Source organism: Danio rerio, chromosome 3 (genome assembly GCF_049306965.1).
Source record: "Danio rerio strain Tuebingen ecotype United States chromosome 3, GRCz12tu, whole genome shotgun sequence".
Classification (NCBI taxonomy): domain Eukaryota; kingdom Metazoa; phylum Chordata; class Actinopteri; order Cypriniformes; family Danionidae; genus Danio; species Danio rerio.
This window is the reverse complement of record NC_133178.1, coordinates 34,529,023-34,553,695: the sequence shown is the minus strand read 5'-3', so window position 1 is coordinate 34,553,695 and position 24,673 is coordinate 34,529,023. Positions and strand designations below refer to the sequence as shown.

The 24,673-nt window shown below is 38.6% G+C and overlaps 1 protein-coding gene across 39 annotated transcripts in view; it reads left to right on the top strand.

Moving 5' to 3' along the window:
* caskin1 (CASK interacting protein 1) overlaps nucleotides 1-24,673 on the top strand; it is a 158,106-nt gene that overhangs the window by 106,103 nt on the left and 27,330 nt on the right. For all 39 annotated transcript variants that reach the window (XM_073944747.1, XM_073944742.1, XM_073944743.1 and 36 more), the window contains exons 3-6: nucleotides 9,869-9,966; nucleotides 11,194-11,339; nucleotides 15,569-15,664; nucleotides 15,843-15,973. In XM_073944747.1, coding sequence (XP_073800848.1) covers nucleotides 9,869-9,966; nucleotides 11,194-11,339; nucleotides 15,569-15,664; nucleotides 15,843-15,973 — 471 coding nt within the window. The remainder of the gene's footprint in view (nucleotides 1-9,868; nucleotides 9,967-11,193; nucleotides 11,340-15,568; nucleotides 15,665-15,842; nucleotides 15,974-24,673) is intronic.

Sequence of the window (24,673 nt, the reverse complement as noted above, 5' to 3'; positions counted from 1 at the left end):
CCCCTTCTTCCCGGAAGTGCACAGTAGGCTCACGCAGTCCTGGAGGGCACCTTTCTCTGCCCGTGCTGCGAGTGCCTCCGCCCTCACCGCCCTTGACGGCGGAGCTGCCAGGGGGTATGAGGCGATCCCGTCAGTGGAGCGCGCTATCGCGGTCAATCTTTGTCCGCGCGGCGCCTCTACGTGGCGGGGTTTGCCCCGCCTCCCGTCCAAAGCCTGTAGGTTGTCTGCCTCCCTCGGAGCCAGAGCTTATAAGGCTGCGGGACAGGCTGCTTCTGCTTTGCACGCGATGGCCACCTACCAGCGCTACCAAGCGCAGGCGCTGGCCGAGCTGCACGAGGGCGGGTCCAACCCAAGCTTATTACATGAGCTGCGCACCGCGACCGACTATGCTCTTCGGACTACTAAGTCCGCCGCGTGTGCGCTGGGGAGGACGATGTCCACACTTGTGGTTCAGGAACGCCACCTCTGGCTAAACCTGGCCGATATGCGCGACGTTGACAAAGTTCGCTTTCTTGACTCGCCCATATCCCAGGCTGGCCTGTTCGGCGACACCGTCGGTGAATTCACCCAGGAATTCAAGGCGGTGAAAGAGCAGTCGGATGCGATGGGCAATGTCATCTATCGGCGTGGCCGTAAGCCCGCTCCGCCCGCCGAGCCATCCACCTCCGCTGTTCCTCGCCGAGGGCGCCCGCCAACGAGTGCTGCCCCGCCCCCGCCTGCGCCTCCGGCCAAGCGGGCGCGGCGTTCACCTCGAAAGCAGGCAGCCCCTCCTGCCCAGGGCGCCGTTAAGTCCGGTAAACGGACCGCGAAGCGTCCCTGAGACAGGCCATCCGGAGAAGAGGAAACTTGCTCTTTCCCCGCTGGAGGGCGGGGCCCCGATAACAACGGTACTTTTCAGTGCCACCAAAACATCAGTAAAAGAGCACTTTTTCCCTTCCCCGGATGTGACGGCACGAGTTCTGCCAGTCCGGGACGCGCTGCCTTCCGGCTCGCAGACTCTACGTGCTTCGCCAGTGGCTCACGAGCGCTGGGGGGACGGTCTCCCTTTCCTCAGCCCTCCAGCCCCCTCTCCGGAGTCAGGGTGCGGAGCCAGAGCGAATCGCTCTCCTCCAGCTCTTCCGCGGGACCCTCGTGCTTCCCGGATCAGCACACCCACTCCGCGCTGCCCCACCGCTGGTACGTCAGCGATTGTAGCGATGACTCCATTAGCGAGGGCTCTGCCTGCCTGGTTAGCGCGGGCCAGCCCCTCGCGGTGGCTCATACGCACAATCAGACTCGGTTACGCGATTCAGTTCGCGAAACGGCCCCCCAAGTTTACGGGCGTGTATTTCTCCAGGGTCAACCCCCTGTCCGCCCCTGTCTTGCGAGAGGAGATTGCTGCCCTCCTGGCGAAGGGTGCAATCGAGCCGGTTCCTCCAGCCGAGATGGAGAGTGGGTTTTACAGCCCATACTTCATCGTACCCAAAAAGAGCGGTGGGTCACGGCCAATCCTAAATCTGCGCGTTTTGAACCGCTGTCTGCACAAGCTGCCGTTCAGAATGCTCACGCAGAGGCGCATTCTCCAATGCGTTCGTCCTCGGGATTGGTTTGCAGCCATAGACCTGAAGGACGTGTATTTCCATGTCTCCATTCTTCCACGCCACCGCCAATTTCTGCGGTTTGCGTTCGAGGGTCGAGCGTGGCAGTACAAGGTCCTCCCCTTCGGGCTCTCTCTGTCTCCGCGGGTCTTCACCAAACTCGCGGAGGGTGCCCTAGCGCCCCTTCGGCTCGCGGGCATTCGCATACTCAATTATCTCGACGACTGGCTGATTTTAGCCCACTCGCGGGAGCAATTGATTATGCACAGGGACAAGGTGCTTCGGCATCTCCGCCTACTGGGGCTTCAGGTCAACCGAGAAAAGAGCAACTCGCCCCCGTGCAGAGGATTTCTTTTCTCGGGATGGAGCTGGACTCGATCACCATGGTAGCGCACCTCTCCGAGGAACGCGCTCGCCTGTTGCTGAACTGTCTGAGGGAGCTCGACAGCAAACTAGTGGTCCCACTGAAGTTCTTTCAGAGGCTCCTGGGGCATATGGCATCCGCAGCCGCCGTCACGCCGCTCGGGTTGCTCCATATGAGACCACTTCAGCACTGGCTTCACGATCGGGTCCCCAGACGCGCATGGCACGCGGGCACACACCGGGTCTCGGTTACTGCGCTGTGTCGCCGCGCCCTCAGCCCTTGGAACGACCCCTCGTTCCTACAGGCCGGTGTGCCTCTAGGACAGGCGTCCAGCCATGTTGTTGTTTCAACAGACGCTTCCAACACGGGTTGGGGGCCCTGTGTCGCGGGCATGCGGCTGCGGGCCTCTGGAAGGGTGCCCAGCTGCATTGGCATATCAATCGCCTAGAGCTGTTGGCAGTGTTCCTCGCTCTCCACCGCTTTTTACCGGTGCTGGAGCGGCAACACGTGCTGGTCAGGACGGACAGTATGGCGGCGGCGGCGTATATCAACCGCATGGGGGGTATGCGCTCTCGCCGCATGTCTCAGCTCGCCGCCGTCTGCTCCTCTGGAGTCACCCGCGGCTGAAATCGCTGCGCGCCATTCACGTCCCAGGCACGCTCAATCGTGCAGCCGATGCGCTCTCACGACAGCTGTTACGCCCTGGAGAATGGAGACTCCACCCCGAGTCTGTTCAGCTGATATGGGCGCGATTCGGGGAGGCCCAGATCGATCTGTTTGCTTCCCCCGAGAACGCTCACTGCCAGTTGTTTTTTTCCCTGACCGAGGGCTCTCTCGGCACGGATGCACTGGCCCACAGCTGGCCTCGGGGCATGCGCAAGTATGCGTTTCCCCCAGTGAGCCTGCTCGCGCAGTTTCTGTGCAAGGTCAGGGAGGACGAGGAACAGGTTCTGCTAGTTGCGCCCCTTTGGCCCAACCGGACCTGGATATCAGAGCTCTCACTCCTCGCGACGGCCCTCCCCTGGCGGATCCCTTTGAGAGAGGACCTACTCTCTCAGGGACAGGGCACCATCTGGCACCCTCGCCCCGATCTTTGGAACCTCCACGTGTGGTCCCTAGACGCGAGGAAGACTTAGGTAACCTACCGACTGCAGTGGTTAATACCATCACTCAGGCTAGAGCCCCCTCCACGAGGCGCGCCTACGCCCTGAAGTGGAGTCTATTCACTGAATGGTGCGTCTCTCGCAGAGAAGACCCCCGAAATTGCCAGATTAGTGTTGTGCTCTCTTTCCTTCAAGAGAAGTTGGACAGCAGGCTGTCGCCCTCCACTCTCAAGGTTTACGTGGCCGCCATCTCCGCTTATCATATCGCGGTAGCTGGCGGCACCGTGGGAAAGCATAACCTGGTCATCCAGTTCCTTAGGGGTGCTAGGCGAATTAATCCATCTCGCCCCCCTCTCATGCCCTCTTGGGATCTCGCCCTCGTTCTCACGAGTCTGCGATCCGATCCCTTTGAGCCACTCGAATCAGTATCTCTAAGATTTCTGTCCCTGAAGACAGCTCTGCTGGTTGCGTTGGCCTCCATCAAGAGGGTCGGGGACCTGGAGGCATTGACTCGTGCCTGGAATTCGGGCCGGATTACTCTCACGTCATCCTGAGACCCCGCCCCGGTTATGTGCCCAAGGTTCCTACCACCCCCTTTAGAGATCAGGTAGTGAACCTGCAAGCGCTGCCCCCGGAGGAGGCAGACCCAGCCCTTTCTTTAATTTGTCCAGTTCGCGCTCTGCGCATTTATGTGGACCGTACTCAGAATTTTAGATCATCTGAGCAGCTCTTTGTCTGTTATGGCGGTCGGCAGCAGGGAAGTGCCGTATCAAAACAAAGATTATCCCACTGGATTGTGGATGCCATTTCACTCGCTTATTTGAGTCGAGGTCAGCCGTGTCCCCCGGGAGTTTGTGCACACTCCACTCGGAGCGTTGCATCCTCTTGGGCGCGTGCACGCGGCGCCTCTCTAACAGACATCTGTAGAGCTGCGGGCTGGGCGACACCCAACACATTTGCAAGGTTTTACAATCTGCGAGTGGAGCCGGTTTCCTCAAGGGTATTAGGTAACCCTTTGGTGATTGAGGAGACAACTCGGTAGGGTGTTGAAACACGCTTGCGGCGCCATTCTCCCTAACACGGAGGTACGTGCGCCTTTTTTATCTGTCAGTAAAGTTCCCCGTCAGGTGAGCCCTGCAGATTCCTCCGTGGCCCCCAGCACTGACTCAGCGGAGGAGTCACTTGCTGGCCCACTACGTTGTAGGTCTGCCCGCTGGTCAGCCCGCGTTTTGGGTATAGGTGCCTGCTATGCGTGATCCCCACTAGGCGATCCCATATGCTTATTCCGCCACGGTTAAGTCCCCCCCCTGGGCGGACCCGTGTCTTCCCTCTCCGCTAACCACTCTTTTGCTATGCGTACTCCCCCTTTTTAGGGCTAGTCCATAGGTAAATTCTGCCATCTATCCCCCCCTTGGGTAACGGATGGCCTCCGCAGCGTCCTCCCTATCGGGATTGCACGCTTCCCAACGTACTGTCGTATTTCCTAGAATTATCTAGATGCTCACGACTTCCCAAAAAATATATCTAAATCCGTAAAACTTCTGTTGAAGTAGGATAAATTAGGGCCAGGGACACGTTGGAGGACCGCGCCCCCCATGATGTGGGTGCGTCACGCTTGCTTGACTATCTCCTCATCGGGGGTGTTGGTAAGGTGCAGTCATTATGGCGCTTTCCATATTCTCCCATTCATGGCACTGAAGTTCCCCAATCGAAGGGGAACGTTCGAGGTTACAGAAGTAACCCTTCGTTCCCCGAGGAGGGGAACGGAAGTGCCATATTCCGTCGCCATAATGACTGTCCCTTAGCTGTTTGAAAGTCTCTTCAGCTTAAAAGGATGGCGTCTGCTGGCTTCAGGTGTGCTTATATGCTGAGATAATTGCAGATGTCGCACACCTGCGCAAGCTTACGCTGCCAATTAATTTCATTCATTGGCCCGTTCAATACTCTCCAGATAAGCGGCTTCTGATCCGAATCCTCCCCATTCATGGCACTTCCGTTCCCCTCCTCGGGGAACGAAGGGTTACTTCTGTAACCTCGAACGTTTTCATGCATCAAGACTATAAAAATGTTTGACATTTTGGGCCCTATCATACAACTGGCACAGTAAGCCACAAGATGTGTTTAACACAATTTGTTGCTTTTTTCAGACCAGCGCAACCCTAATTTTCACATTTTGCGCCATGTTGTTTAAATAGCAAATTCATTTGCACTATTTTGTGGACTCAAGGTTGTGCCGGTCTATAAAGGAGGTATGTTAAGGCTCATTGTTGGTTCATTGCTATTTTTAGGAACTAAAATAAGCTGCGCCATTGACCATCTAAAAGCAGGTCTAAAGTCCAGCATAGAGCGTGTTTGTAATACGCCTATGCAGGTCCAAACGCGTACACCTTTCCTAATACACATAGGATGTACAGCAATACACAAATGTCTTTACATATGAAAAAAATGAAGGGATTAAAATGATACAAATAATATTATTTTTCTACATAAATATAAAAAAAACTGCTTACATGCCTTCTTCATGCCTTTTTTCAGTTCATGAAAATTTGCATTTGTATAATGTTACTAGTATTATTAGCAGTAATATTTATTATATGTAGTATTTATTAATATATTTGTTTTAATAAAAACAAGTTTAGATTTGTCCACCTGTCGGGTTTTGGAGACATATGCATCCCCATATGGAGCATAAAAATAGGACGTGTGTTTGGATATAACTAAGTTTTTTGACCACACTTTGTTATTTGTTTTCTGAAAATTAGAACTAAAATTAGAAATAGTTTTGAAACAAATCTTTGCACTACACAAACGAAATTAATATGTAGGCTAATGGATGTCTTCATGGACATGTGTACAACACCGTTTTCTTATCCACGAAACTAAAAGAGTAAAGAGTGAACGTACAATAAAGAGAAAGTAAAACGGCCGAATGGAGAAGACTCAAAGTTCTGCAATGTTAATGCACTATGAGTAAATAGCAAATGCACCATAGTGCAACACAACTGACTTCTAAAGGGACTGTGAGATATGACAGGAGATGATTGTTTTTTTGCACGTTATGCTCAAAACACACCCATATCTCATTAAGAGAATAAGCACAACCCTGTTAGACCATGTGCTGCAGCGCAGAGCATGTTTTTCTGTCCTTAAAATAGCAAAAGTGGATTCGGATATGCTCTTAATGCTTTTGCGCCATGCTCTTTAGACTTTACGCCTACATCGTTAAAAGAGAGCCCATTGTCTATAATGTTTTAACATTAATGTTTCTAGACATGAAATATTGGAAAACATCATGTAGACATATGTGTTTTATAAATATACAGTTATGGAAAAAGAGATTGAAAGTGATCTGAATTTACTGCATTTATTATTTGTGTAAAATGTTAATATTTCTTTTATTTTGTAAAAATCTACGAACATTTATTCCAAATTTTAAAAAAATAATGTTGTTTAGAGCAATTTTTTTAAGCCAAGAAAAATATCAGAATTACAAATGTTTTCTTTTGTTGTAATTGGCAGTCGGGGTAATTCCATTATATGTTGATTTATCTGAACTATCAGAAATTCAAACAATGTTATTGTGTATTCGCAAAAAAATTAAAATTAACAATGGAATAAATGTGTGATCTCTAAAAATGAACATTTACATGCCTGAAAACATTTTCTGTCTTTTTCTATAATTTATGCATAAAAAGCTCCAAATGACTAAATTTCCCCTTTGATATTTTTTTGCACAAAAATTTGTAGTTTACAGAATAAAAAAAAAAATTATGGAAGCACATAAGTATAAATTTTAATTCTGAGCACAGGCAGAGTTTCACATTTTTGTCTGACGGAGGGCACCTACTGGCAGACAAGTGATTTTTTTAAAATACCATATATGTCATATTTTCTGCATTTTACAGCAGAGTTAAAGACCTTCACTCTTTTAGTCGTGGGTTTATTAAAAAATTAAATATTAATTTTGTGTGCTTAGCATATCTCTGAATGCTAAAGAAGGACAGAATGTAATAAAAATATATATAGCATTGAATTATTTATTCAATAAATAAATAAATAAATGAGAGATGTTCATTATCAATAGTTTATACTATAAAAGATAAATGAGCATTTCACTCCAACAGATTATATCTTTGAAGTGGACTCTTAGTTTTGTCCGGAGCTGTATTTAGTGCTGGTCATAAATATACATTAATTTTTTGCATAAACATTTTATTACACTGAATGATGATGGAACAATTTTTGACCAATATATCAGCTTTAAAAAACTAGTTTGAAATATTAAAGTAGACACATTATTTTACAATCACTTTTGGAATCGCATGTCACAAAAGTACATTGTATGGGTGATATGTATAGAATTCAATATTTTTAAAGGGATAGTCTCTTAACTTTGATAAAAATGTGTGATACATAAATAAATTTGTGCTTTTGATATTAATCTATTGTTTAAATGATATTGATATTCAACATATTTAGTCAAGGGTTTTGGTCGGTTTGGTAATAATAAATCAGAATGTTATCGACAGAAATGGAGTGATGTGAGTTTGTGTTTGTAGACTCAGAGCTGTTTGTGTTGCAGCGTTCAAGATGGAATGATTAAATCTTGTATATACTGTACAAACAAACAAACACACACAGCCTGCTGTCTCAGATGCAATCATGTGCTCTTACACAAGCAGACATTGCTATTATGAAAAACAGCTGAGCAAACATACACAGCGACACATGCACATTGATGAATGAGGTTGTAACTCAAGCACATGCTCCTCATATTAACTTCACACTTTTTCAGTATTGTGCGAGTAATGGTTCCTGTAACTCAAGTGTGGTTGATGATATTGTCTGCTGCGTATACTGTATAAAGCAGATGATATGGTCTAGTTAGAAAAAGCTGTGAGTCTTTAAAAACATAAGAAAGTGTAATTCACTTTCAAAATGATTGGTCATTCTTCACTTCTACTTCCAGATCATGTTCACTGAGGACTGGCTGTGCGATTTGAGAAAAATATTTAATTGTGATTATTATTATTATTATTATTATTATTATTATTATTATTATATCATTATTGTTTGACAGATATTATGATAGCGATTTGATTTTGATTTAATTTTGTAGTCAAGCTTCAGCTCAATAATCTGTAAGCCGTGGCAACAATTGTGCCACAGCTCTTAAAAATGACCTGTTTTTGTTTGGTGTCTGTGACTTTGAAAGCAAAATATTCCCATATTACCAATGCTGTTTATCCTAGATATTATTTTGTCTATTAATGCTTTTGAAGCAGCAGACACCATTATCTTACTTTTTCACGGTATCCTGTTTGTTTGTTTGTTTGTTTGTTTGTTTGTTTGTTTGTTTGTTTGTTTGTTTGTTTGTTTGTTTGTTTGTTTGTTTGTTATTGTAGATGTAATTTGGTTGTGCAATTCTGATTGGGCAGAACGAAAGTGTGCTCACTCAGTTGGCTAGTAAGACGCGTTTGCTCTGGGTGGGGAAAATTAAATAATGCATAATATATTTCATATCACAGCCTCTTGCTATTCACTAATCGTGATGTTTTTAAATTGTGATCGCAATTCAATCACTCGAACAGCTTTACTGTGAACTGCTTGGAACATTTAAATAAACATTTTGTGGTCAAAAGAAGAAAGAAACTAGTTTGGAACAAGTGCAGAAAATGATGACAGAATTTTCATTCAGGAAGTTAGCTACTACTTTAACAAGGTCACCAAGGTCAACAAATGTTGCAAGTGCATTAGAGTGAGATACTGGAGGATAAATCCCAGTGGCAACTATGATGCATGATTTCATTGTTGCAGTTTTATGAATCTGCCATGTTTAGACAGCAAGGCAGACTGGTAAAGTTAGCTAGTTATTAGTTATTAGTTATTTGCTAGTTAAAAATAAACGGGGGCTAATAATTCTTTTCTAATAACCGGTTTATTTTATCTTCGCTATGGTGACATAATATTTTACTAGATGTTCAAATCACTACTATACAGCTTAAATTGACATTTAAATGCCTAACTAGGTTAATTAGGTTAACTAGGCAGTTTAGGGTAATAAGGCAAGTTATTGTATAACGAATGGTTTGTTCTGTAGACTATCAGAAAAAAAACTATAGCTTAAAGGGGCTACAATTTTGAGCTTAAAATGAGCATAAAAAAACTGCTTTTATTCTAGTCGAAAATAACTTTTTCCAGAAGAAACAATATTATCAGAAATACTGAAATACCCCCCTTGGGGGTAGGGGGGTATATTGTGTACATATTGTATAGAGTTAAAGACAAAAAATTTAATTCTCCTGTGAAATTTTAATTCTTTTTTAAATATTGGTCAAGTGATGTTTAACAGAGCAAGGGAATTTTCGCAGTATTCCCTATTATAATTTTCTATATATCCCTAACTCTTCATATTTACTCATATTACACTGATTAAAGTAACCATTGTTATCCAATAGCTAACCTGATTAAACTAACTTGCCGAGTTAACCTAATTAACCTAGGTAAGCCTTTAAATTGCACTTTAGCTCAGTACTAGTCTTTCTAGTCTAATCTAACTAGCAGTACTAGCAAAATAACTTTAAATATTATTTACTGTCATCATGGCAAAGAAAAAAAATTGTTATTATGATATTGTTTAAAAATGTGATTTTTCCCCTCTTTATTTTAAACAGCACTTGGGAAATATTTGAATTGACTCTGTGTTTGAGTGTATATGTTTTTTTTTTCATTTACTTTGTAATGGAAATAGAATTCTAAATTCATTTCTGAAGACCCTAAAATTGACATCCTGTTTATATAAGTACTGTTTGTGTTATCCATAGGTTTTCACCACTGCATCATGCGGCTCTCAATGGAAATGTGGAAGTCATATCACTACTGCTGGACTCTCAGGCCCTAGTGGACATCAGGGACCAGAAAGGTACCAGAAAAAAAATTAATGCAAAATGTTAGCTTTACATCGCCATCTTCAAATAAAGAGTTTGGCATATCTTAAAAATTACAGCAATGCCCTAACCTGATTTCATCAAGTAGGACATGTTTTAGATGTTGATCCTGGTACAACATTCCAATCAGCCAATCAGAATTAAGGGGTACATTTACTGTTTATGTTAGGTTTATGCACTTCTACATGATTGTTATCCAACTATAATTCCCCTCTGATTTTGGGAATAATTTACAGTTATGGTTGGGTTTAAGGTAGGGAGTAGGTATGGATTACATTTTTTTTTTAACAAAAATGATGTTTCAGGATCCCCATAGATGTTAATCCAGGATTGCATCGTACTTGGCAAAATCAGGATGTGCAACAGCAATGCTTTTGAAATCACTTCCAAACAATCACAAACGAGCTTGACTTCACATGTATGAATAATTTATCCACTTTGTTCTACACGCCTAGGTGCTTTTTGTGATTAATGATATTAACTTCTGTTAAATTGTAAACAATCAGTGAAATGTTTTTAAAACGTGTATACAGTGAGGTGGTATTATTCTCCTCACAGTTCATCCACTAAATATCAGCCTCTTCAGGATTTTTCAAGGACATTTTATAAAAGATTTGCAGCATAAATTATTGATTTTTTCAAAGATTTATAAAAGCATTATTTGCTTCATTATTTTAGTTTTTTCTCTTGTGCTGTGAAACTGCTTACATCTGCTTTAAAATACTCATTTTCTTTTTTTTTCTCTCAAGGACCACTGAATTCATGAAATCCTGGAGGGACTGAAATATTAAGACAAATCTAATTAGAATGAATAAATTACTAGCAGTCCATGAAAAACCACAAGAACTCGGAATAAGACTTTCTGCTGCAATCTTTTGAAAACTTCTATATAAGATGTACAAAGAGGACCAAAAGAACAAACAAACAGTGATCTCAAAAGAGCTTTGGCCTCAGTTATGATACTAATGTCACATAAAATAACAAGTGTAAAGTTTTTTCATTATAGATAAAAATAAATCACAAAATGAAACTCATCTCACAATATGTTGATCATTTGTAGTGCATTTGAAGCATTTATTTCAGATATTGTTAACGGAAATTTACCCAACTGGAAGCACATCCAATAACTTTAAATGCAGTAGTCACGTGTGGGCAAATGTTTTGAGTTAGCTTATATAACGTGTTTTTCTGTCATGTTTCAGGGATGCGTCCTCTACATTATGCAGCGTGGCAGGGGAAGTCGGAGCCCATGAAGCTACTGCTGAAGTCGGGCTCTTCAGTGAACGGTCAGTCGGATGAGGGTCAGATCCCCCTGCACCTGGCTGCTCAGCACGGACACTATGACGTGGTGAGTACACTGTACACACTGCTTCAGCTCCAGACCCGCTGTTCTTCAAAGACACCATACGAGCAGACCTGTATGATAAAAGAGCTGCAACACCTTTATAGATACTGACAACTTGGAAGCAGAAACTTACGAGAAAATGCTTTGAAGCTCCATCAACCCACACACATGCGTTTAATGAAACGCACAAGGCACACACTTCAACCCTTTTTCTGTCAGAGTTTCAACCACTTAGTGAAGAGGCAGTTTGAAGTAGATAGTGTGGCTTTTATTCTTTGTTCTTTTCCAGAAATAGACATGGGAAATAAATATGGCGTTCATGTGTTCAGGTTAAAGTGTGGTGTGGTGTGGTGTGTGTGTATTATATAGTCAGAATGTTTAGCCCCTCTGAATTATTATCCCCTTGATTATTTTGTTCCCCAGTTTCTCTTTAACGGAGAGAGGATTTTTTCAACACATTTCTAAACATAATAGTTTTAATAGCTAATTTCTAATAACTGATTTATTTTATCTTTGTCATGATGACAGTAAATAATTTTTTACTAGATATTTTTCAAGACACTTCCATACAGCTTAAAGTGACATTTAAAGGCTTAACTAGGTTAATTAGGTTAACTAGGCAGGTTAGGGTAATTACTGTAGGCAAGTTATTGTATAACAATAGTTTGTTCTGTAGACTATCGAAAAAAAATATATAGCTTAAAGGGGCTAATAATTTTTACCTTACCATTGCTTTTAAAAATAAAAAAATGCTTTTATTCTTGCCGAAATAAAACAAATAAGACTTTCTCCAGAAGAAGAAAAATATTATCAGACATACTGTGAAAATTTCCTTGCTCTGTTAAACATCATTCGGTAAATATTTTAAAAAGAAAAAAATATATAAAGGGGGTTTAATAATTCTGACTTCAACTGCACTGTAAAAAACCCCTGTAATTTTACGATTTATTTCCGGCAGCTTAAATTTAAATGACATTTAAATTTAAATAAACCATAAAATTACGGATTTTTTTACAGTGTGTATATACAGATGTTAACACTTCAATATGTTACCTCTGCCGTCGCCGCAGCGTTAGTAAATGCGCCTACAGCTTTTGAATGCTGGTTGGCACTTTAACTGTAATCTTCGTCATCTACTCCATTAACATGCAATTTTCAGCTATGCCTATTTACAATACTAGATAGGGCAGTACTGTATATGTACCTTATGCAAAGGTACTGTATTTTATTAGTCCTAAACATGATTTTACACTATACTGTATGTTTGAGAAAATATGTCCAAAATACTTGGTGAGAAGCATAGCCCTTGGCTGAAAGTATTAAGCAAATATAAATAATTCTTTACATTTCTGGACACTCAAAGCGCTTTACACATTGGGGGGAATCTTCTCATCAATCACCAGTGTGCTGCATCCACCTGGATGATGCGACGGCAGCCATATTGCGCCAGACCACACCACACACCAGCTGATAGGTGAAGAGGAGACAGAGTTTGTAGCCAATTATTATATGGGGATAGTTAGGAGGCCATGATGGACAGAGGCCAGTGGGCAAATTTAAATCCCTACTCTTTTCGAAGGACATCCTGGGATTTTCAATGACCACAGAGATTCGGTTTTAATGTCTCATCAAAAAGACAATGCTCACTGAGCAATATTGAGTCAGCATCAATATACTGGGGCATTAGGACCCACACAGACCGCAGGTTGAGCGCCCGCTGCTGGTCCCACTTGCACCACTTCTGGCAGCAACCTAATTTTACCATGTGGTCCCCCATCCAGGTACTGACTGGCAAATCCCTGCTTAGCTTCAGTAGGTGACCATGCGAGAGTTGCAGAGAGCTACTTAATAAGAATTAAGTTTTTGAGCTTTTATAGTGCCCTATTAAATTTCCTTGCAGTAAAAAGAATGTTCGATTTCTAAATCCTTTGGTTTTATTAAGAATAAGAAAAAAATCTCATAATATGCAAACAAATAAATAAATTAAACAGATAGCAATGGCAGTCATTACAACAACACAGGACAAGACACGTTAATGTAAGCTTATCAAATGTCTCTCATTCTGAATAAATAAATGTTTTCATAACAGAAAAGGGCTTTGTATATATAATAGAGGGAGGGAGGGAGGGAGATAGAGAAAGAGAGCGACTGCAGTTGAATTGAAAAAAATGGATAACCACTGTTTAAAAAAAATCATTTAAAATATTTTTAAATACAATAAAAATCAGTTAAAATATTTTTAATTGTACTCTTCAACGAACATTATAATTAAAGGATTTCTGAAAATGACAAAATTACAAGTTATTCTAATTTCTATGAATCACGTTTTTTTTTTTTTTTGTAATTCTACTCTTCAACTGCACACAAAAAGATTTTAAAATTACTAAAAAGTAAACTCTTCATTTATTCATTTATTTCCTTTTCGGCTTAGTCCCTTTATTAATCTAGGGTCGCCACAGTGGAATGAACCGCCAAAATCCAGCATGCTTTACACAGCGAATGCCCTTCCAGCTGCAACCCATCTCTGGGAAACATCCACACACTCTCATTCACACTTATACACTACAGGCTCTTTGGACTGTGGGGGAAACCGGAGCACCCAGAGGAAACCCATGTGAACACAGGGAGAACATGCAAACTCCACACAGAAACACCAACTGACCCAGCCGAGGCTCGAACCAGCGACCTTGCTGTGAGGCGACAGCACTACCTACTGCGCCACTTTGTCTCCCTAAACTCTTCATATTTACTCATATTACACTGATTAAAGTAATTTCCCAGCAAATAAAATGCAGGGAGTAAAAATGCTGAGTGGCTAGTGATATAAAAAGTTAAGGTCAAGCAAAGTCCCTTTAAAGCACCTCATTTCACTCAGCGGCCATCTTTGAAACTCCTCTTAGGCAATATGTTCGGGCATTCTGTCTTAATGTGGAAACATCAAATTCTCCAAAACTGTCTGCCAAGCTTATGATTACATTACATATTTAGAATCACCAATTAAATTAAACCACAACTGTCTCATAATGTACACACGCAGTCGAAAAGAAAGAGATCATGACAGCAACCTCATTTATGGCCATTCTACACGTAAGATCGCGCTGGTCTCGTGAAGTAATTCACAACTTGATGGTGAATCTCCTCCAGTAATGACTACAAACAAATGCTACTCTGTTTACGAGTTTGTGGACGTTTAGTTGCTGTCATTGATGTGCGTTTGACAGAATAGACTGTAAGTTAGGTTTGTTTCATGCAGATTACAAAACCAGAAACCTTTTGTTTTCAAGCGTAGTTGGTTCATTTAAAAGCACAGATTACAAGCTTCATGTGGATATATTTCTTATGTCTCTAAAGCAAGTATTCGTTGAGATTCCAGTGTGTTTATTGACAACCAAACTGTCATGTGGTCTGAGCCAGTCTACATCGAGTGATGATTCATCGAGTGGCTTCATTCGCCATATTGACCGTTACACTTTTCTCTATTCGAAACTATACGAGTGACATGTCTCGTGTATTCTATAGTCTTTGGGTCAAGCCATATTCAATAACTATGATAATTAAGTACAGCAGCTTATCACATAAATAAATGTGACAGCCAATCAGTGTATGTTTCAAATAAGTCATCATGTTCCACAAACTCAAACATAATAGTGTATTATTTAATAATAATTAACAGACAAAACTGTTTTTTTTTTTAGTAAATTAATTGTTGTATTTTTTTTTTTTTACAAGATTTAGGAAATTTTTCAAGTTTTAAAATTTCATTAGATACCATTCTGACATTTACATTAAATCATAAGACAGAATGCAGAAAAGTAGGGTGGAAATGCAGAATTTTTTGGAAAAATGAAGGCAAATCATATGTATTACATATTTGTATGTATAAAGCATTTACTTCCCCGTTAATGGTAAATGAACAAATCAATAAATATGTATTTAAAAATAATCATGATAATATTTAATTGGCCAAAATGGCCAAAATGTGACTGTACTAGATACTGTATTTGAATTTAACATTCTTGCAAAGGCATTTTTACATTTATGTGTACTACAGATTATCTGAACTCAGCCAAGATATGTATTTTATTTACAGATAAACAGTCATTAATGTTATGTAATACATTTATGTATTATTTTACATCAACATACAGTTTTCTGTTTAAGACAGGCTAATAACTGATATGTAAGTGTTGTATACTCAAACCATGAACTAAGCAGTGATTTCCTGCCTACAGTCTGAGATGCTTCTGCAGCACCAGTCAAACCCCTGCATAGTGGACAATGCTGGAAAGACTCCACTGGACCTGGCTTGTGAATTCGGTCGGGTCGGGGTGAGTCAAATGCTGCTTTTTTGGTCGCTGTCAAGCTACTTGTATGTCTTTTTCATGTCTCTAATTGACCTCTGAGTATGTGTGTGTGTGTGTGTGTGTGTGTGTGTGTGTGTGTGTGTGTGTGTGTGTGTGTGTGTGTGTGTGTGTGTGTGGGTATGGTCATCTGTTTGGCCTGCAGGTGGTCCAGCTGCTTCTGAACAGTAACATGTGTGCTGCTCTGCTGGAGCCCAAACCGGGAGACTCCACTGATCCCAATGGCACCAGCCCACTTCATCTTGCTGCCAAGAACGGCCACATCGACATCATCAGGTGAGCCTGAGACTCAGGCGGAGAGACCGGATGCGCTTCTAAGAATAGAAGTCACACTTTTCCACATCTCTTGATCGCCTGTGCTTGATCAATAATGTACTGCTGTTTACCAGAGAAATGATTTGGAAGGTGTTTTTTTCATAGCTCTTAAGAAAAACAAAAAACTAATAAGGTTCATTTGTTGGCATGGATTTGTAATTAGGGAAGCACATCTAATTATTCATGTTGGTTTATTTTTTTATAATGTAATTACTGTTATTCTTGAAAAGAAGCTGTAATGGGCTAAACATCACTGAATTTGCATTTAAGTTAACAAATGGGTAAAACAAGTTGAGAAGCAGCTCATTTCAATATTTATTATTATCATTATGGTCTCACTGTGATTTAAGGTGCAATTTTTGCTATCAACAAACCATTAACTAAGACTTTGAGCTCAATAAACTACTTATTGACAGCCTTATAATAGTTATTTAGCAGGGTAATATTTGGGTTTAGGCATTGAGTAGGCATAGGCCGGTATAACATTCTGACAGTGTGATAACCTTGGATAAAAATATCAAGGTTTGACGGTATTATAATTACTGCTCTAAAATATATTCTTTTTAAATGTCTGGGTAAAAAACAACAACTTTTTTCCTCTTTGAACACAATGTATGCACAGTATGTTTTTTTTTTTTTTTTTGTTTTTTTTTTGAAAAAACGTTTAAGATATTTTGTAGCAGTAAACATGTCGGGCTAAATAATTCAAATAAATCCTTGACTTCTGCTCTCTTCATTGGTTTCAAACACACACATTTCATTACAATTTAAAAACTTAAAATAAAACATAAAAAACGTATATATGCCATAGGAATGGTATAGCAGAAAATTTTGGATTTAAGTACACATTGAAAAGGGTTATCATCCCTATCATAGATTTAGAATGAGATCATACTTGATATCATCCTAGAGCAAAAAAACAATACCTTAATAATAGGCAGGTAGTAAGCCACTAGTTAATGGACAGAATTAGTATTAGTAAATCAATAAAATAATTTTTTATAGCAACAGTAAAATTTCTAAATTTTCTTTGTTTCAATATATTTTAATTTTTTTTTCGCCTTAGCTTTCAAATGTAACACAGTAGAGATTTTATTTGCCAGAAACAACACAGGGAAGCTTTTATTTTCAAATCTTTTTGTTCTGTCGACAAATTCATAAACCTTTCTTACTTCAAAATTTATTTTGTTTAATTTTTTTGCACAATTGTGCATTGAGCTCATCCAAGTTACTAAAACACTGTTACCAAGAGCTGCTCATGTAAAAAGATAGCAGTGCTGTGTGTCAAATTATAATTTACATATCTACAACATTCATCGCATTTAACTCGTTAAGTATTGCTGTTTTATATGCATGCTGGTGCAGATTTTTACTTAGTTTTGCTGTTTGTCAGGTGTTAATTTGAAGTCAGTAATGATAATTTGCATAACAGTGCTTGTTATTCTTACACTGATTCGATTTGCACCTCATATATTACAAGCAAGGAAACATCACAAGTACAAATCTCTCGTAACACACCTTCAAATCTGCTGTTTTAATGAAAAAATATATATGTTTCCAGTTAAAGCCTGATGAGCTGCTGCTTTACAGTCCACAGCAGTATGATTTAAGAAACAATACATACTCTCTCTGTGGCATGAACAACAGGGGAATGCATTGATTTCAGTGCAAGCAGACTCAGAGATTGTTTTTATTGACTGAAGCTTGTATTAGTTCTGGAATGGAATTGGGAAAGTTTAAGATCAATTTTAAGAGTGAAGACCTGAATCAAGTATAATTGTGAAGAAAGATACACTATAGCTAAATGAGGACCACTCTGAGGACACATTTCATATATTAGTGTTTTTATCAGACATTAAATAGGTAGTTCACCCCAAGATGAAAATGTTTTCACTGTTTACTCACCCTTAACTGTATTATTCTGATAAACACAAAGGAAACATTTTTGAAGAAAGCTGAAAACCTGTAACCATTGACTTCCATAACAAAACAAATACTATAGGAGTCAATGGTTACATGTTTTTAGCTTTTATTAAATATCTTCTTTTTTGTTTAGCAAAGGTTTAGAATGAATAAAAGTTGAGTTAATGACAAAATTTACTTAAAGAGCCCATATTATACATGAAAAAGCATCATATTTCGTTATATGGGTCTCCAAGAACATACTGATATGCACGCAAGGTCAAAAAAAAAACACTTTGATGGTCTTATAATATGCATTTATTTTTACCCAATTATCCCAGCGACTCCCATATGAATCGTTCAGCGATTCATTTGTTCCCAAACCCCTCCTTAGCGCAAAGCTAATCTGCACTGATTGGACAGCCTGTTGTGATTGGTCGACAGCGTTCAGAGCTAGACAAATGCCCAGTGCGGGACAAATGCCCAGCGTGGTTTGTCAAGCCCCCGGTGGACGGGCTTGCACGATAACCCTGTGACCATCATAACCCCCGCACAGGAAGGATAGACGGCACTTACCAGTGAAAATGAAACCGATAGCGTGCACATCATTTACTGAGCATGATTTCCCTTCTCAGCTGTAACTTAGATCATTTCTATTTGCAATTATTGCTGTGGCACCTCTTGCGTGAAGTGTTATATGTTCTCAGGGCTCACCTGTACTCTGCTTTGCCTAAAGATCCCATCCCCAGCCAGGGGGTTGTAGTGCTCACCAGCGTGTAGCAGGTTGCCTTTGTGCCTAATAAACTGGCCTTATTTTGCACGCACCCCTGGTGTATTGCCTGCCAATTCTCACAAGTCTCATACACCAGTCTTTTCTGATTTTGCCTTTAACAAACGAATCAATCGCCCACTGTAAGCGTGTAGACTGCTAAATCAATTATTTCCCCTCACACTTCCAATAATATCCAGGTAAGCACAGCGTCTTCTTGACTTATGACTTTAGGATCTGTTTTTCTTGGCGGCCATGTTAGTGGGCGGGGCGCAGGTTTAAATTTTCCTGGGTTTGGGCCCATAACAACTTCGTAGTCACGTCAAGCCGAAACGGCTAAAGACTCGTTATGAAGACGATTCATTCTAACCACTATGAGTCAACTCTTTTTTTCATGAATCAATAGTTTTAAAAACTGTCCACTTTCAGATTTAATCCTTAGCTGGATATTTCACTTCACTTAGATCTGTGTTACACACTACATGGAAGCTCATTTTTAAAAAACCCACTATAGGGGCTCTTTAATTTCAGAGCATATTTACAACAGCAAGGCACTTGATAAAGCTGAATAATGTATGCTTGTTAGTTTGACTATGCAAATCCAATCCTGTTTACATGTATTCTTATACATTAAGAAGATGCTTTCATTTAAAACATATTGCATTGCATTTAAACTACAGTACACATCGTTTCTGTTCATTTAATCTCTGGTAATTAAACTAATCATTTTGGTAATGCTAGAACATGCTGTACTATTGGTGCTTAAGCTTTCAGAAATGTGCTTAGATTACATTTTTAAAAGATGAATTAGTTCTTTTGATGGACTTAAATTAATTTTTTAGGCCCAGATATGACTAATAGTTTGCACCAGCATAAGAAAATGTCACATATGCATATGAACGTAGTTACTGCATTTAGGCATTTTCTTTTCACATGTACAATTTTTGGGAGGGGAGTGTTTAAATTATTCATGCAAGGTGATTTACTAAGGTTTGTGGTGTTTTATTATTGATTAATACCTTCTTCTTAACCCATTTTGTACTTTATTCATGCTGTGATATGTTGTGGTGCTCATTGTCATGATAGGAACAAGTTGTTGTTCTTTCACTTTTGCATTTTCAGTAGACCACCTGCAGAGCTTTATACTCTGATCTGTGCTTTTTTGGAATTGCTGTCTCAAGCTAATTTGCCCTGTGTCGTAAATCTGCCCCTTAAAAGGTTAGTTCACTTCAAAATGAAAAATTGCTTCTTAACAGTAATGTTCAGTTTCTTGGATAAGCCGTTCATTTCACTTCATTCAGTGTATCACCATGGGCAAAGTAGTGGGTTAGTAGGTAGTGCTGTCGCCTCACAGCAAGAAGGTCGCTTGGTCGCTGGTTCGAGCCTCGGCTTAGTTGGCGTTTTTGTGTGGAGTTTGCATGTTCTCCCTGCATTTGTGTGGGTTTCCTCCGGGTGCTCCGGTTTCCCCTACAGTCCAAAGACATTCGGTACAGGTGAATTGGGTTGGCTAAATTGTCCGTAGTGTATGAGTGTGTGTGTGAATGTATGTGTGGATGTTTCCTAGAGATGGATTGCGGCTGGAAGGGCATCCGCTGCGTAAAAAGTTGTCGCTTCATTCTGCTGTGGCGACTCTGGATTAATAAAGGGACTAAGCCGACAAGAAATGAATGAATTAATGAGTGTATCATCATGAGCCTAGAATACTAATTTTGTTTTCCATGTTTGTGCTTTTTTAAATTAAAAATGCTACTATCTTTTGACTTGAAATTAACCTATGTGTATAAATAAACTGCAAGTTGCAATTTTTGTGTTATTTTAAAATTGCATGTAATGGACTTAGGAGCCTATGTTTATTTATTATTGTTCATATTTAAATGAGACCAGATAAAAGAGAAGTAGCATTAGAGATGCATTTTTTTAAAGTTTGCTTATGTGTTTTTTGTATTTTATAAAACTACAACAAAATATAAAAGAAGAAAAAACAATACAATCCTAATACATATAAAATAAAATGCTTAAAAAAACATTATCCTATGACAGAACAACCGAACAGCAGAACACAAACGGACAAATGCACATGAAATCAAAATATAATTGAACTAATCAGGTAATGCACATAAAAGTAACTATGAAGTAACATTGTTCTTATATTACTAGAAAAATGCATTATCCTGACTTTAGTTTGTTTTATTGTCAAATAATAGTTTAGGCACATTATTAAAACATTATAGTTTATGAATAGTGAATATCAAATACACTCAAACTTTAATTACTTTGTTATTAACAGGGGTCCTTGGTTATGCTAGCATATCTAGGGATGCGTTTTTTACAGGATGAACATCTGTTTACTCGACTTTTGTCATTAAAAATGCAGTGCAAAAGACTTTGGGTCTTACCATACACCCGGCACAACAAGGCGCAAGACAAGTTTGGTGTGATTGGTTGCTATTTACTCTTTATGGACTCATGGTTGTGCCGGTCTATAAAAAAGATGTGTTAAGGCGCATTGTTGGTGCGATGCGATTTTGAGAATCTGAAATAGCCTCCGCAGATGACCAGCTGAAAGCAGGTCTAAAGTCCAAAGCAGAGCGTGTTAGTTATGCGCTTATATGGTCCAAACGGTTACACATTGCTTAATACACACAGGATGTACAGCAGTACTCAAATAGCTTTATCTTTTCTTGCTAGTGATGTGATCAGTTTTTACTACTTACAAAGTCTGGAAGTGGTAAAAGTGGTACACAACTCTCTTAAAGGGAATGTGAGATGAGACTCTGATTGGTTTAATGCATGTTATGCTCAAAACACACCCATAGCTCATTAAGAGAATAAGCACAACCCTGTTAGACCATGCGCCATGGCACAGAGCATATTTTTCCATCCTTGTAAATATCAATAGTGGATTCAGACATGCCCCTAATGATTTTGCGTCATGCGCTTTAACTTTGCGCCTAGATCGTTAAAATAAAGCCTTTCGATTGAAGTCCTCTGTGAATCTGATGTTGCCTAGCTAACGTTTATGATAATATTCACTGACAACGAATAAGATTTCTTGCCTCTGAAAATAAACAGAAGGTGAAAGGTGAAGGTGAAACAGTAAATATAAATGGAAACAGTACATTTACTAATGTAAGTTTAGATGACTAGAAAAGTTTATTTTCCATTGAACTAAAACCTTTAAGTCAGCAACAAGAATTAATTTTTTATAATATGACTTTTGATATGTTATTCAAGTGTAATTTTACATGGAAAAACATTGGATAATCAGCTCAAAAATGCAGCTTGTTAAAGAATTACAGCATTTTTACAGCTCTAATTGCGTAATATTTAAGAAAAATATTACGCAATTAATATTGAAAAACAGCCCAGCGTATACAGTAGAAGTCAGAATTATTAGCTTCTATTTAGATTTTTTTTCTTGTTTTAATATTTCCCAAATTATGTTTAACAGAGAAAGGAAATGTTCACAGTATGTTTGATAATATTTTTTCTTCTGGAGAAAGTCTTATTTGTTTTATTTCGGCTTGAATAAAAGCAGTTTTTATTTTTTAAAACCCATTTTAAGACCCATTTTAAGGTCAATTTGTTTTGATTGTCTTCAGAACAAACCATCGTTATACAATGAGTTTCCTAAATACCTTATCCTGCCTAGGTAACCTAATAAACCTAGTTAAGCCTTTTAATGTCACTTTAAGCTGTATTGACCACTGATTATAAGTGTAGTGCACTTTAAGAATATTGTAATGACACTTTAAGAAGTGTCTTGAAAAATATCTAGTCAAATATCATTTACTGTCGTCATGGCAAAGATAAAATAAATCAGTTATTTGAAATGTGTTGATAAAATCTTCTCTCCATTAAACAGGGGGACTAACTATCCAGGGGGCTAATAATTCTGACTTCAACTGTATATATAAGACAAAATATACTGGTTTTGAGGAATAAGGTCATTTCAATGTTGAATCCCTCAGCACTTTCCATCATAAGTGATAAGGGTCACACTTTACAATAAAGTTTTATTGGTTAATGTATTTACAAACATGAACTAATTCTGAACAATACTTGTACAGCACTTATTAATCGTAGTTCAACATTTACTAACGCATTAACATGCAAATTCATACTTTGTTAAAATTAGTTAATGTACTGTGAAGTAAACTTTATTCAAATTATCTAACGTTAACTAACATGACCAAATACTGTAATAAATTTATTGTTCATTGTTTGTTCATGTTAGTAAATGCATTAACTAACATTAACTAACATCACTTTATTGTAAAGTGTTACTGTAATAAAAAGGATGTTTTATTTGTGGTCATAAACATAATCATAGCATTGTAAAACAGTGACTGGAGCCCAGGGATGGAGATGTGGAGGGAGAGAGAGAGTCTGTGTCATATTGATGGAAGTTGACATTATGAGCCACTGGTGTGATGTGTGAAGCTGGGTGTTAATGGATCCATGTGCTTGATGAAGTGAGACCCTGCAAACAGACATGCTCTCTCTCACTGACGCTAATAAGCAGCCGATGAGCCTGTGATGAGGATGCAGGTCAGAAGTTCTGAATTTACTGCCATTCAGGACAGAGGGGAAACATTCAGTCACTCAACATGTAGTTCAATATCTATATATCGCGTCAGGGTCAGCAAAAGCCATTTACTGTATGCTCTGCTAGTGCTAAATTAATTGCAAAGAGATCCAGTTGGCTGTATTTTGTAATTATTTATATCAGTTACATTTTAAAATGTATTTTTATTATCGTTAATGTTTTTTTTGTCACTATTATTTACTTATTTTTATTTTTGTAAATTTTTTTTTTTTTTTTTACATTGGACCAGGAGGTCAAATTTGCTATGCTCTGTAGCTTAATATGAAAAAATAATATTTATTTTATTTTATTTGTTTTTTGTCATTCACTTTCCTTCGTCTTGCTTTTATCTTTGCCAGGGGTTGTCGCACTGGAAAAAAAATTTTTTATTTTATTGTGAATACAATTTTATTAATTACTTTTAGGAATTAAAATTTTTAATGAATTAATTAAAATTAATTATTTGTTTACCTTATTTTACTATATTTTTTTACTCACTTTCCTTTGGCTATGTCTCGTCTTTATCAGGGGTTGCCACAGTGGAATGAAACACCATTTTATTTTATTTTATTTTATTTTATTTTATTTTATTTTATTTTAATTTTTAGTTCTATTTTATTTATTTATTTATTTATTTATTTTATTATTTATTTATTTTTTGTTAAATTATTTTTTTAGTTCTATTTTATTGTTTAGTTCTGTTTTTTATTTTATTATTATTTTTTATTTATTTAAATAGTTTTTTTTATTTAATTTAACTTTATTTAAAAAAATATACTATTTTTTAACTAGTAAAATTTAGTTAGTACTAGTAAAATTTATTTTAGTACTATTTTACTTTTTAAATTTTTTATCTAAAATCAAATATAATCAAATTTAATTTTAAAGACTTTTAAAAAATGTTATTAAATTAAATAAAAATATGTTATTTTGTTTTATTTTATTTTCCACCATCTATTTTATTGTTTAGTTCTGTTTATTTTTCAATACATTTTTAAAATGTAATTTAGTTTAAATGTTTTTATTTTATTTTTGCCTAATTTTTAAGCTAAATATCTTTAATTGTATAATTAAATAAATGTAATTTAATTTAATGTTTAAATTAAATCTAATTTAATTTAATTGTAAAAAAAATACATTTTTATTAAATTAAATAAGAAAAAAATGTATTTCATTTTATTTCCCACCATTCATTTCCACACTTGATTGAGCCGTTGATCTGTGTGCGTGTGTGTTTTATGAGATCTGAGAATAATCAGAACAAGCCTGGAGCTTTAAACCAGCTAATTAGAGAAACTCTTTGATGAGCTATAAGTCAATTATCATATGACTTCCCACTGCATTATCACATGAATGCCCAGAGGTCCTTATGCAATTGTTTGCATTGGATTAGAAATCTATC